This window comes from Leptodactylus fuscus, chromosome 2 (genome assembly GCF_031893055.1).
Source record: "Leptodactylus fuscus isolate aLepFus1 chromosome 2, aLepFus1.hap2, whole genome shotgun sequence".
Classification (NCBI taxonomy): domain Eukaryota; kingdom Metazoa; phylum Chordata; class Amphibia; order Anura; family Leptodactylidae; genus Leptodactylus; species Leptodactylus fuscus.
Window position 1 is genome coordinate 58,303,246 of NC_134266.1, and position 14,909 is coordinate 58,318,154.

The 14,909-nt window shown below is 46.7% G+C and overlaps 1 protein-coding gene across 1 annotated transcript in view; it reads right to left on the reverse strand.

The window, feature by feature from the left end:
* LOC142194049 (coiled-coil domain-containing protein 63-like) overlaps positions 1 to 2,298 on the reverse strand; it is a 35,803-nt gene extending 33,505 nt beyond the window's left edge. Inside the window, exons 1-2 of the mRNA XM_075263076.1 lie at positions 2,132 to 2,298; positions 1,364 to 1,553 (exon numbers count right to left, since the gene is read on the reverse strand). Of these exons, the coding sequence (XP_075119177.1) occupies positions 1,364 to 1,553; positions 2,132 to 2,298 (357 nt within the window). The remainder of the gene's footprint in view (positions 1 to 1,363; positions 1,554 to 2,131) is intronic.
* Positions 2,299 to 14,909: the final 12,611 nt, after the last annotated feature.

Sequence of the window (14,909 nt, forward strand, 5' to 3'; positions counted from 1 at the left end):
CAAGATTGTGCGGATGGTGGATAAAGAACCTCGACTAACATCCAAACAAGTTCAAGCTGCCCTGCAGTCCGAGGGTACAACAGTGTCAACCTGTACTATCCGTCGGCGTCTGAATGAAAAGGGACTGTATGGTAGAATACCCAGGAAGACCCCACGTCTTACCCAGAGACATAAAAAAACCAAGCTGGAGTTTGCCAAAACTTACCTGAGAAAGACAAAAACGTTTTTGAAGAATGTTCTCTGGTCAGATGAGACAAAAGTAGAGCTTTTAGGGAAAAGGCATCAACATAGAGTTTACAGGGGAAAAAAAGAGGCCTTGAAAGAAAAGAACATGGTCCCTACAGTCAAACATGGCGGAGGTTCCCTGATGTTTTGGGGTTGCTTCGCTGCCTCTGGCACTGGACAGCTTGACCGTGTGCATGGCATTATGAAGTCTGAAGACTACCAACAAATTTTGCAGCATAATGTAGGACCCAGTGTGAGAAAGCTGGGTCTCCCTCAGAGGTCATGGGTCTTCCAGCAGGACAATGACCCAAAACACACTTCAAAAAGCACTAGAAAATGGTTTGAGAGAAAGCACTGGAGACTTGTAAAGTGGCCAGCAATGAGTCCAGACCTGAATCCCATAGAACACCTGTGGAGAGATCTCTTGATGGCAGTTTGGAGAAGGCAGCCTTCACATCTCAGGGACCTGGAGCAGTTTGTCAAAGAAGAATGGTCGAAAATCCCAGCAGAGCATTGCAAGAAACTCGTTGATGGTTACCGGAAGCGGTTGTGCGCAGTTATTTTGTCTAGAGGTTGTGCTACCAAGTATTAGGCTGAGGGTGCCAATACTTTTGTCCGGCCCATTTTTGGAGTTTTGTGTAAAATGATCAATGATTTGACTTTTTGACTTTGACTTGTGTGTTTTTTCATTGCAAGCAAAATAAATGAAGATATTAATACCAAAGAGTTTGTGCTTGCAATCATTTTCTGGAAGAAACTGAATATTATCTGACAGAATTTCAGGGGTGCCAATACTTTTGGACAACACTGTACCTATGGGGAAACTACCAGCGTTTCAGTAGGTATAAATGACATGCTGCAATTTCTAAAAAATGCGACAGTTTTGTAAATCGTAGCATTTCCACTGAGGATATATTCCAGCAATGTGTGGATGGGATTCGCCACTTTACAGGCACTGTAAAATGCCGCAGCTTTTACCGCAACATTTCTGCGGCAGCCAAACCGCAGCATTTATGTACTGTGGTGCCCTGGCCTTAGGCCAAGGCCTGACGTTGTGGAAATACAGCTTTTTTGTTGCAGATTTTATGCATTTTCTTGAGCCAAAGGCAAGCATGGCTACTAAAGGCAACACACATACCTTAATGTCCAGGTCTCTGATGAGATCGTTCTGCACTTCTATAAGATGGTTATAATGTTCCACGGCTTCTGTCAGTTCACAAAGCTTCTTGGCATTCTTTTGATCTTTCTGGGCATTTTGTTGAGATCTATTGAGTAATATTGTAAGTTTCAGCTCTTTCTTTTGCTCCCTCAGTCGATTTATTTTCTTCCTATAATAATACAATGATGCAAGATGACTTTTTAGGTTTTAATGCCAACTGAGATCCAGAGGCTTATACTCTGATCAGACTATAAAGCCCCTTGCAGACGACTGAGTATGAGTATGCTATCCGTGTTTTTCCTGATGACAGATAAGGGCTCGTTCACATCTGCACCCGGTCTCCGTTCTGCAGGTTTCCGTTTCCTGCACAAAACAAGGGCAGGAGACGGAAACCTGCCAGCATGTTTCACTGCACATCTGGCCTCCTGAGTCATGCCTGCTTTACCTTCAGGGCCTTCCGAACACCACCACACCGGCACAGAGATGGAGAGATCGCCCTCTCCAACTGGAAGTGCCCCGGCAGAATACTACTACTACCACCACTATCAGGTAGCGTTGCAGGACCCCCCTTGAAAGTGCCTGGCCCTGGAGTGGGACTGGAGTGATTGCTACAGTGTGCTTGGCCTAGCAGGTGGCACAGCATCCGCCACTACAACTCCCATCCTCCGGTTTCCTCCACTGGGTTTCAGCAAAGACCAACATACAATAACCCAGTCTTTATGAATGTCATCAAATACTTATACTCACTGCTGACTATGAATACGTTGCTCTGTCACTTTTCTGAAGGATGCTTTCATCGTCTCAGACACTCTACATTGCTCTTGTAATTTTTTCAAATCCTGTTCAGTAGGTGCAGTATATTCTTTTTTAACAATACTCGGTAAGTGCCATTTGGACTTTTCCTCAGCTTGCATGTTTGGTTGCTGCATAAATAGAGCACTTGTTATCATCCTTTCTGTTCAGGAACAATATTTTAGGTAAAGCGTATGTGTTATAATAAAAAGAATTTGCCAAGTTATACAGTAGGTATGCAGCAGATCTGTGTAAAGCCGGGTTCACACAAGGTTTTTTCGTCCAGATTTTGAAGCAGAATTCGCGTCAAAATCCGGCTCAAAAAACCGCCTCCCATTGACTTCAATGGGTTCCTTTTTCTGTGAGCAGTTTGTTCCCGCTCACGGAAAAAAAGAAGCGCCTGCCCTTTCTTGACACGGATTCTGCGGCCAATTCAGCCACGCAATCCACGGCGCAACACTACCTCCCGACTAGACCAATTCATTTGGGCCAAATCCTATTGAAAGCAATAGGTAAAAAAGTCTCCCACTGATTTCAATGGGGAGCGCGTGTATGCCGGCACCCATTCAAGTCAATGGGATCTGTTTTTTACGCCGCTCACTCTGAACGAGTTTTACGTTCAAAATGAGAGAGCGTAAACTCATTGTGCAGGCTCCCTTATGTGGAGTCTGTACCAGGACCCAGTATATCAACCCCGTCTCATACATAAATAGGATAGAGTCACCTGAATCAAATGGTGCTCTTCCCTTCTGAATTGGTGCCTCTGTTGCCTTGCTATCACTATTTTTGTTAATGTGCAAATTGGCGCTTTGGAGCAATGCATATTGACAAAGTGATATCTCAGCAATGGAGCTATTGCATCACAAAGGAAATCTCTATTTGATTCAGGTGATCCTAACCTATCTATCTGGGTTGGATTCAGTGGCGTAACTACCACCATAGCAGCAGAGGCAGCTGCCACAGGGCCTGGGACATTAGGGGGCCCGGTGACAGCTACCCCTGGCTGCTACCCCCGCTCTTATCACAGACAAACTGTTGTAACTGCGATAAGAGCAGGGGAAAGCTTGCAGGACCTTGTGTGACGCCAGCTGTCACATGACTAGGTGGGCGTGTCTTTATAGCCCGTACAGTCCTGGAAGAGATGAAGAAAAGGAGAGATGTGCTGCTAGGTACTGAGGGGGAGGGGTAATATGAGATGCAGAATGGAGAATGTGTGTGTGAGTGTGTATGTATGTGTGGTGTGGAGGAGGGGAGAGGACAGTGTCCTGATATCTGTGTATTAGGAGGAGGGGGAGGTCAATGTCAGTAGATGGATCAGTACTCTACACATTGTTTGTATTCAGACTTGCCTGCAATTGCTGTGTCATGTGACATCCATGCGTTATTAAAGATGGCCAACACCACCAAAGACTGCAGCGGAGCCGGAGACAGGTAAGTAACATTTTTTTATGTCTGTATCTCCCCTCGGTCTCCGATTATTATACTCTGGGGTCTGAAAATACCCCAGAGTATAAAAATTGTTCATGGGTGTTCATTATGGGGCATAATCCCGCGTGCAGGGGCCACAATGGGGTGTAATACTGTGTGCAGGGGCCACTGAGGGACATAATAGAGCGCGCAGGAATGCGGCATGGGGGGGGGGTGCGGTCGGTCAAGGTCTTCGGTGTCGGTCAGGAAGGGGGGGGGAGGGACCCATGTCAAAAGTTCGCCATGGGGCCCCGCCATTCCTGGTTACGCCACTGGTTGGATTGATATGCTGGGTTCTGGTAAAACTCACTTTAAATTAAACTCATACCCTTTTCATGCAGCTCCAGCTTACTGGGTTTGTTTTCAGTCCCAGAAGCCTCATGTCTTTACGGGAACCACGCACACTTGCTTCCCTGGATACTATTGTTTCTGTCTCTGCTCAATGAACCCTGCACCTTTGTGGGCAACATTACAACTAGGGCCATTGCCCCACACATGAGGAGAATCACAGGAGTTCACAAACTCTGCACTATGACTGATACAATATAGAGATATATGCAAAAATAGCCTGCCCTGGGTCTCCAAGGGGTATTCATAGTGCTTAAATTTGATTTTTTTTTTTTAGGGGGAACTCTGGAATAATGGCTACATGTATCACATTGAAAGCAATAGGTAAAAACAAGCCTGCCATTGATTTCAATGGGTAGCGCGCGTATGCCGACACATAGAAATCAATGGGATCTGTTTTAACGTCGCTCATTCTGAACGAGTTTACATTCAGAATGAGCGGAGCGTAAACTCTGCGTGAAGGCTCCCTAATATATTTGTATCAAGCTTCTGAGACAATACATTTCCACATCTCTATAAACTTATTATTAATTTCATATACATAAACATCATTGGCTATGTACTGATACAGGTTTACTTTTTTTTTTTTTTTTGGGGGGGGGGGGGGTTTAGGTTATTTTCTAGGGTTACTGCAGAATTTGATAACCATATTTCTCTAAATACAATAGTAATTATTGCCACAAAGAAAGAAATCCAAAGTCAATAATATTACCTTTAATTTCAGTTGACTCTTTGCGGCATTAGACATGGTATACATAATACCTGCTTGTAAATCCAACTACATGAGCTAGGTACTCACTGTAAGCAAGTGCCAAGGCTGAACCAGATTGGCAGAGGCTTGGTATATAAAGAATGTGCATTATTGTGACATAAGTGCTTACCACATCTGTGTTCCATAGGGTTGCATTGAGTTCCATTGCGTTTCACAGTATTTGCAAATTGGATGGGATTCTGGCTCATCACAGCCACACATTGCAGAAAAATATCTGCAGCGGAAAAGCTGTGTTTCCAAAAACGTTGCGTTTTTGAAAATCGGAGCTATTCAATTATACCTATGGAAATGCTGGTGATTACCATACAGGTATAATGGGGGCAGAAAGTCACCTCTTTGTTTCCCCTATTGTGATGGCACAGGGACACATACACATATTTGGCAGCATTGTTCTAAGGTCCAGGATTTTTGGAGGAGGATATATAATATGCTGTACACAGTGACCTTGATCAGTCTATGGCAGTCCCCTCTCAAGCCTTGTTACATCAGAAAGTCATGCTAGTTTTTAAGAGGCCCACGTTTTTTTTTTTTTTCTTTTTTATTTCTAGCCACCAAAAAATCTCCTACAACTTCGAAAAAATCTGTTGTCTCTTTGGACTTGGTAAAATCAACGATGACTTGGTTAATGGACTCACTCCATAGTATAATTTGTGAATGAGAGGAGGCGTTTTATCAAACCTGTAGCCTTAGCTGGACTGCTCCTCGACACTGTTATTGTCCTACAGGGAGACCCCTTCTTTCTCTCTTCCATCTCCCCTTCTCTTCACTTCAACCCTCATCGAACATCCCGCTGCTTACAATTCATTGTGATGAATTCATTTTGAAATACCTAATAAAAATAATTGTTAACATGTGTATTTTTGTTCAATGACTGTTAAAACCTAAGTATGGTTGAAGAACAATCGCATAAACATGGCGCATATTTAGTACATCTTTGGTGCAATGTGGTGCAACTAGTTTAGGCTAATATTTTCATACGTTCTTGATATGCTGGTATGGATTCTCAAAATAAAGGGGTGGAGATTAACCCCCTAAAAGACACATTAAGATTAAGGCCCCATGTAGCAGGCCCTAGCGAAAAAGAGCAGCGGGAAATATCATGGTGGAAACGTATCTCAGTTTTTCTTGTAGTACTTTTCCTCTACGAACTTTCTTCTTCGATTATACCTATATGGAAATCAACAATGTTTCCATAGGTATAATTAACATGCAATGTTTTTGGAGTTTGCAGAATTTCCTCTGCGCTAGAATCCCATCCACTGTGCAGGGACTGTGAAATGCCACAGTTCTTGCTGCGGCCAAACTGGTCAATACACCATGTGGTAAGGCTCCATGTTGCAGGTTTTGCAGCATTTTTCTGTTTTATCCAAAAATTGTAAAAACACTCCCAAAAACGTCACTTTTTTTCCCTGCACATTTTGAATTTATGACTCAAATAAATATTTCTGGCACATAACTTTGGTGCCTTATATACACTTTAAATACTGTTGATTTCACATATGCTGACATCTAGTGGCCAAAAACAGAAAACCTACAGCTGTGATCCCAAAGCTTTGGCTCACCACCTGTTGCAAAAGCTGGAAGCTGCAAGCATGCTGGGAGTTGCAGTTTCATAACAGATGGAGAACCATTGGCTTACAAATATGACTGAATGTTATCATTGTTGCTAATGAGAAAGCAAAGTAACAAACCGTCACTTTTTTGAAATTGGAGCATGTCAATTATGCCTGCGGAAACGCTGGCATTTTTTGTATAGGTATAATGAGGCAGAAAGGCCGCAGAGGAAAACTGAGGATTTTCTGTGAAAAGTGCTGTGGGTAAAACGGCAATGCATTGCTACCCCAGATTTTGTCGCAATGCTTTTAAGCTGTGGCCCCTTGCGTGGGGACTTAGCCTCAATAGGGCTCCTATATGGCAAGGGGGGTTATCCCTCATAACCCGCTTTCCCTTATAGGAGTTTGCTTAGCTATCTTTACCCCAGGGACAATGTTTATCCCCTGAATGTTGAATTGTCAGTGTTATACTGCCGCTTATATGGACACAATCGCTGTTGCTTCTGATTCGCGGTGCGTGTTATGTCAGTCCAGGTAGCTGCAACGGGGCTAAGGGATAGCAGTAGGGAATCTCGCCCTGCACTACTCCCACTAGCTATCCCGGTCCCTGCCTCACGGGTGTGGGTCGGCTGTACTCAGGCTAAGCCTGACCCCGACAGCTCCTCTCTCACTGATACCGTAGGCCTGGAGGGAAGTGGGAGAAGGAATGCCCTATAAGATCTCTAGGGACTGGAGACTAAAGGGGGTCACCCCTAACGAACAAGTGAAGCTGCTACTGACAGGGACTGACAAGGGTGTGCGCTGACTAACAACACAAGCAGCACACAGGAAAAATGTGGGAAAGGATTCCCCCAAACCAATATGGGAAGGAACCTTACACTAGGAAACAAACACAGGGAAACTGAGTAGAAATCAAAGGATAAGGCAATTCACTCACACAGTCAATTATACACAGAGGGAGGATTGGTGAACACAGAAGGGAAAACACACAAACCAACTCGTTCACCCAAACCTCCCAAAAATCAACCACGGAACTTCCTCTATCCCAGAACACCACCTACTCCTCCTGCTAAGGCCTAGCTCTGTAAAAGCGACACTCAGCACAGAACCATGGGAGGCATGGGTTTAAATACAGAGTAGAGACCACTCCTCCCAGGTGCAAATGGGAGGACAGACTAATCAACCAGGAGATAAAGCTGCCTACCATCAGTGCGCACGTGCAAGTCAGAAGGTGTGCACCAATACCCATGACAGGACAACCCCGCAGCGCCAGGATGCCACCCCAGACACTGCGCAGCCAAAAACTCCCCAGGTAAGAAAAATAGAAAGTAAAGAACCTAAATACTCCTAACAGGATCCTCCCCTCAAGGAGAAGACTCCGGATTCTCTAGGAGCATCCTTCTTCGGGAACTCCTTGTGGAATTTCTCCACGAGTCTGGGAGCTGACACATCCGACTCCAGGACCCAAGAATTATCCTCAGGACCGTATCCCTTCCATGCCACCAGATACCATAGCTTCCCCCGAACATATTTGCTATCCAGAACTCGGGATATCTCATACTCCCCGGACTCAGAAACTGGTGGAACCTTAACTGGAGACGTTCCCTTCTTGGCCTTCTTTAACAAGGAGACATGGAAGACCCGGTTTATCTTCCACCTTTTAGGTAGTTGCAGCTGCGCCGCCACTTCATTTACCATCTTGATGATCTTAAAAGGACCCACAAATCTGGGACCCAGCTTCTTGCTAGGAACCTTCAACCTGATATTCTTGGTGGACAACCAAACCATCTCACCAGGGAAGAACTGCAACTCTCCTCTCTTCCGATCCGCCTGGACCTTAGCCTGGTGCGACGCCCGCACCAGATTCTCTCGGATACGGGACCATACCCCTTGCAGCTTTTTAGAAAATAGCTCCTCCTCCGGAACTGGGGAAGAAATGGAAGAAAATACTCCGAAAACAGGATGTCTACCACCGGAGCAAAAAAAGGTGTGGTACCTGTGGCATTGGAATCATGGTTGTTTAGGGAAAATTCTGCCAGGGGGAGAAAGGCAGCCCAATTATTCTGGTTCTCTCGAACAAAACACCTCAAAAACTGTTCCACATCCTGATTCTTCCTCTCTGTTTGTCCGTTAGACTCTGGGTGAAACCCGGAGGAAAACGACAGTGTAACTCCCAACCTGCTGCAAAAAGCCCGCCAGAATTTAGCCACAAATTGCGGTCCCCTGTCCGAAACGATCTCCTCAGGAAGACCATGCAACCTTACAATTTCTTTAATAAACGCCTCAGATAGTGTCTTGGCACATGGCAGCCTGGAAAACGGGATCAAATGGCACATTTTCGTGAAGCGGTCAACGACTACCCAAATGACCGTGAAACCCTTAGACACCGGAAGGCCCGTGATGAAATCCATAGACAGATGAGTCCAAGGTGCCTTAGGAGGTTCCAATGGATGTAGAAGACCGTGGGGACGGGTATGCGACGCCTTGGCTCTTGCACAGACCGAACAATTTTGAACAAACTGCAAGACCTCCTTACTCCACCCTGGCCACCAAAAATTCCTAGACACCAATCTCATGGTCTCTGAAACCCCCGGGTGACCAGCAAGAACCGACTCGTGACACTCCCTCAGGAGACTTTGTCGGAGAGTAGTTGGGACAAAAAGCTTGTTTCTAGGTATCTTGGAAGGTGCAGCGTGTTGCGCTTCGATCAAGGCCTTCTCCAATTTCGCGCCCAATACTGCTACCACCACTCCATCCCCAAGAATAGTGGCAGGCGCCTCTCGTTCCTCCTCAGTCGACATATACCGGGATAAAGCATCAGCCTTAACATTCTTTGAACCCGGCACATAAGTCACGTTAAAATGGAACCGCGCAAAAAATAGAGCCCATCTGGCCTGCCGTGCATTTAATCTCTTCGCCGACCCAAGATAAATCAAATTCTTGTGGTCAGTAAATACCTGGACTGGCCTTCTGGCCCCCTCCAGGAAATGACGCCAATGTTCGAACGCTAGTTTTATTGCTAGTAGTTCCCTATCTCCGATGTCATAATTCCGTTCAGAGGCAGAGAATTTCTTAGAAAAGAAGGCACAGGGATGCGTACCCTCCTCGAACTCCTGAGAAAGTACTGCTCCCACCCCCACCGAGGAGGCATCCACCTCCACTCGGAAGGCCAACCTCTCATCCGGCTGTCTCAAAATGGGAGCGGACGAGAATCGCTTCTTCAGTTCTTCAAACGCAGCTAGCGCCTCTGGCGACCACTTAGCACAGTCAGCCCCCTTCTTAGTCAAGTCCGAGATAGGTTTCACAACCTCAGAAAATCCCTTGATAAACTGGCGATAATAGTTGGAGAACCCCAAGAACCGTTGGACCGCCTTTAGGTTCTCGGGTCGCGGCCACTCCAAGACTGCCCTGACCTTCTCAGGGTCCATCTCGAACCCCTTGTCCGATAGGATATAGCCAAGGAAACATAATTTATTGACCGCGAACACACATTTCTCCAGCTTAGCACTTAATTGGTTAACCCTCAGGAGATCTAAAACCTCTCTTACTCTCTCCCAATGAGTCTCCAAATCCGGGGTGTAAATGAGTATATCGTCCAGATAGACCACAACCCCCCTCCCTATGACGGCACTTAGTACATCATTAATAAAATTCTGAAAAAACGCAGGCGCATTGGTTAGACCGAAAGGCATCACAAGATTCTCAAAGTGTCCTAGGGGTGTGTTAAACGCTGTTTTCCACTCATCCCCCTTCTTGATTCTCAGCAAGTTATACGCCCCACGTAAATCTATTTTACTAAACCAGCGGGCTCCCGTAATCTGGCTGAATAGATCCGAGATCAACGGAATGGGATAGGGATTCCGCACCGTGATTTTGTTAATCTCCCTAAAATCCAAACAAGGGCGCAACCCTCCATCTTTCTTCTTTACAAAGAAAAACCCCACTGCTACTGGGGACTTAGATGGGCGAATATGCCCCACCTCTAGACTCCCCTCAATATACTCTTTGAGCGCCTCCCTCTCCGGAATAGTGAGATTGTACAACCTTGTCTTGGGTAACACTGCATTTGGTATAAATTTAATCGAGCAATCATAGGTGCGATGTGGTGGTAATGTCTTGGCTGCCCTTTCCTCAAAGACCTCCCTGAACTCACATATTTCTTGAGGCAAATTGTCTATAGACAAAGACATAACGGATATGGGCAGACATCGACCATTACACCCCTGCCCCCAAGAAACTACTGACTCGGTCTCCCAGTTGATAATAGGGTTATGCTGCTTCAGCCAGGGCCACCCCAAAACTACTTGTGCTGGTAACTTAGACAACAAGAACAAGTCAATCTCTTCCCTGTGGCCACCCACAATAAACTCCAAACCCTCCACCTGTTTGGAGATGACAGCTTGCTGTAGAGGGGTCTTATCAATAGCCCACACCGGTATCTGAGACTCCAAGACCAAAGGACTCACCCTTAATTGCTCACAAAAGTCTGAGTCAATAAGGTTGACTGCCGAACCACAATCAACCAAAATCCGGCACTTCTGCCCATTTACCCATCCTTCAAGGGTCAACCCCGCAGTCTGAGTACAGGAAATATGCACACCTCCCTCCTTAGTAGGTTTTCTCCCTTTACCCTCAATAGACCTGGGGTTATTACTCTCCTTGGCGAACCATTCTCTGGAGGGGCATACCCTTGCTACATGTCCCATCCCTCCACACACAAAACAGCGTACTGTGCGAGACCCTTCACTCTTGGGTCTTGCACTTCGCACAGTGGCCCCAATCTGCATGGGTTGTTCCCCTGGGTCCTCTCTAAAAACAGAGTGTTGAGGAGGGCTAAGCCCCCCAGGACTCTTGTCTCCACGCTCCCGGAGGCGCCGTCCAACTCTAATTGCCAGCTGCATGGCCTCATCTAGATCTCCCGGAACAGGGTGAGAAACTAGATGGTCTTTAACCTGGTCCGAGAGCCCTGTCTCAAACTGACTAAGTAGAGCGGGGTCATTCCAGTGTACTTCTGCTGCCCACCTACGAAACTCTGTGCAATATTTCTCTATAGCGTGATCCCCTTGCACCACACGTCGTAGGTTATACTCAGCCGTGCGTACCCTGTCTGGGTCGTCATACAGTAACCCCATTGTGGAGAAAAACGCCTCTACAGTTAGTAAGCAAGCTGAGTCGGCTGGTAACGAATGTGCCCAGATGAGGGGATCATCTCTCAATAAAGTAATAATAATCCCAACTCTCTGTACCTCAGAACCGGAGGAAAACGGCCGTAGCCGGAAATACAAAAGACAGTCCTTTTGAAATCGGAAAAAATCTGACCTCTTACCTCGGAAGGGTTCAGGTAAGCTGACTTTTGGCTCCAGAGGCCGACCCACAGGGGAGCTACTCACCTGCCTCTGTATGCCCTCCACCTGAGAGGCTGTGTGTTGAGCCAACTGCTGTACTTGAGATACGCCAGAAGCTTGGATGGCATCCATTCGTAGCTTGATCCCCTCCATCTCAGTGGAAATCTGCTGCACCGCCTGGTACAACTGTTTCAGGTCCGTCATAATGCAAACGAACCTTTTTTTTTTTTTTTTTTTTTTTTTTTTTTTTTTACCGGCTGAGTGTACTGTTATGTCAGTCCAGGTAGCTGCAACGGGGCTAAGGGATAGCAGTAGGGAATCTCGCCCTGCACTACTCCCACTAGCTATCCCGGTCCCTGCCTCACGGGTGTGGGTCGGCTGTACTCAGGCTAAGCCTGACCCCGACAGCTCCTCTCTCACTGATACCGTAGGCCTGGAGGGAAGTGGGAGAAGGAATGCCCTATAAGACCTCTAGGGACTGGAGACTAAAGGGGGTCACCCCTAACGAACAAGTGAAGCTGCTACTGACAGGGACTGACAAGGGTGTGCGCTGACTAACAACACAAGCAGCACACAGGAAAAATGTGGGAAAGGATTCCCCCAAACCAACATGGGAAGGAACCTTACACTAGGAAACAAACACAGGAAAACTGAGTAGAAATCAAAGGATAAGGCAATTCACTCACACAGTCAATTATACACAGAGGGAGGATTGGTGAACACAGAAGGGAAAACACACAAACCAACTCGTTCACCCAAACCTCCCAAAAATCAACCACGGAACTTCCTCTATCCCAGAACACCACCTACTCCTCCTGCTAAGGCCTAGCTCTGTAAAAGCGACACTCAGCACAGAACCATGGGAGGCATGGGTTTAAATACAGAGTAGAGACCACTCCTCCCAGGTGCAAATGGGAGGACAGACTAATCCACCAGGAAATAAAGCTGCCTACCATCAGTGCGCGCGTGCAAGTCAGAAGGTGTGCACCAATACCCACGACAGGACAACCCCGCAGCGCCAGGATGCCACCCCAGACACTGCGCAGCCAAAAACTCCCCAGGTAAGAAAAATAGAAAGTAAAGAACCTAAATACTCCTAACAGTGCGCACACGTGCCAACCCTTGCGCGCTCACGGCCCCCATTGCCCCTCGCTGGGCACCGCAGTCTCTCTACCTACCGGCTGCGTCTGCCCCCCCCCCCGCGCGCACCTGACCCCTTCGATTTCCGGGGCTGACGCTCCTTCCTACCCTGGCGCCCCCGTCCCCCCTCTATCTTGCATGGGCCAGGCCCCCTTCCACCGCAGCACCCCCGTGGCGACCCCAACCTCGCAGGTCCCCCCCGTCTCTCATGCTGCACCCCGGCTCTCTCTCACCAGCCCCTCTGTCCTGCGGCACCCCACTGACTCTCACGTGGCCCCCACCCGCCTGCCACCATTAAACCCCTCCCAGAAACAATCCCCTCTTTCCCCCTATCCGCACCCTACAGTGTCCCATTGTACTTACCGCTCTGGCCAAGCCGATGCAGGCGGTGTCCGTCGCTCAGTGCCGCTGCGCAGCCGCGTGGGGTCCGGAGGGAGATTGTACAGTCGCTGCCGCCGGCGAGATAGTGGTCTGGGCAGGCAGAGCAGGCAGCATGGATGCAGCACTCCGGAGCCATGAGTAGCCGCCATGTTGGCCGTGTTGGAGAGCGGAAAGCGACCTGCTCACAAACTGGCTTGGACGTATCGGGCTGCACCGCTTCTCCACAGGCCCACCCAGAGCCTGCCTCACACCAATGGGAGCGCCGCGAACAGACCTGCGAGGACGCCATCAGAGGCCCTACAGCGGAGCCGGAGTATCGTTTCTCCGGTCCCGGCGGGGCTGTCGGGGGAGTTCGCGCCTTGGGAGGTGGCCTATCTTTCCTTCCGGCTAAATATCCAGGTATCTGCGAAATCTCAGCCAAATCCGTACAGGCGTTTGTCTAGTGTAAGTTATATTTTAAGAATCTGTAACACCCATATTCTATTCTAATATCATATTAAATGCATTAGGATCACATTTTATAACAGAACTTCCCTGAAGGTTGAACCACATTCACTTACAAAGAACTGACTTCATCGGGGAAGCTGTCAGACAAAACAACAATAAAACACTTCTGCTTTTTATGTCAATGGATTCATAATACAATGAATATTGTTCCTTGATATGAATGGTAAGCATACACTTAGAAAAAATATAAGAGACATATCCGGACTGGATAGAGCGAGTGCCACTACTGGGTTAATGAGACATTTCTACTATTCAGCATGTGCAGTCGTGCAGATGAGACCAGATTTACTCGGCGACTTCCATGTCAGCAATTTACCTCATTGGCATAGTCTCACTAGAACCAGGGCCCCATAGTGCCACCAAAGCAGTACAATACAATGTGTGAGCGCACTTGTAATGGAAGATTAGAATCTGACCTGCCTGTACTTTGGAAGAGGCAATGACGTCCATTACTATAATGTAATATATTTATGTATTTAATTTCCATATTCAAGCATACAGTGAAACAGTTTTGGGTGCCAGACCCCTACAGATCTAATATTGATGGCCTGTCTTAAGTACAACCGTTTTTCTAGGGTACCCTCTCTATTTCCTAGTTCAAGATGGCCTCATCAGAATGGAGAAAAAGTGCATTTGTGCGACTTTGTTACAGACTTCGTTTTTACAGCATTCACTCAGCCAATATGATGTCACCTGTATTCTATATTTCAGTACGATTTCAGGGATACCACATTTTTATAGTTTTATTTACATTTTAACCCCTTAATAAAAATCTAAAACTTTGTAGAAAAAATGTTTCCTTAAAGTTGTCATATTCTAACGTGTAACTTTTTTAGATTTCCGTGTACAGGGATGCAGGGCCTTTTTTTTTTTTTGCAGGACCATTTTAGTGAATGCCTATTTCTTTGTTCACTTTTTATCAGAGGTGACACAAACGTGAAAAAAAACTGTGTTTCAGCAGTTTCGATTTTTTTTTTTTTCACAGTATGGAATAAATATTTTTATAAGTTTGTAGAGCGGGCGTTTTCAGACACCGGGATAACTAATGTGTATGTATTTCACAGTGATTTTTTTTTTTTTAGTTTTATATGTATTCTAGAGAAAGGGGAGACTGATCACGGCATTAGCTCTGGGTCTCTGCTGTACATTATAGCGGGGATCTGGTAACTACGGTGGCCACACTGCAGCAGAGCGGCCGCCATCTTTAAAGACCCAGCATC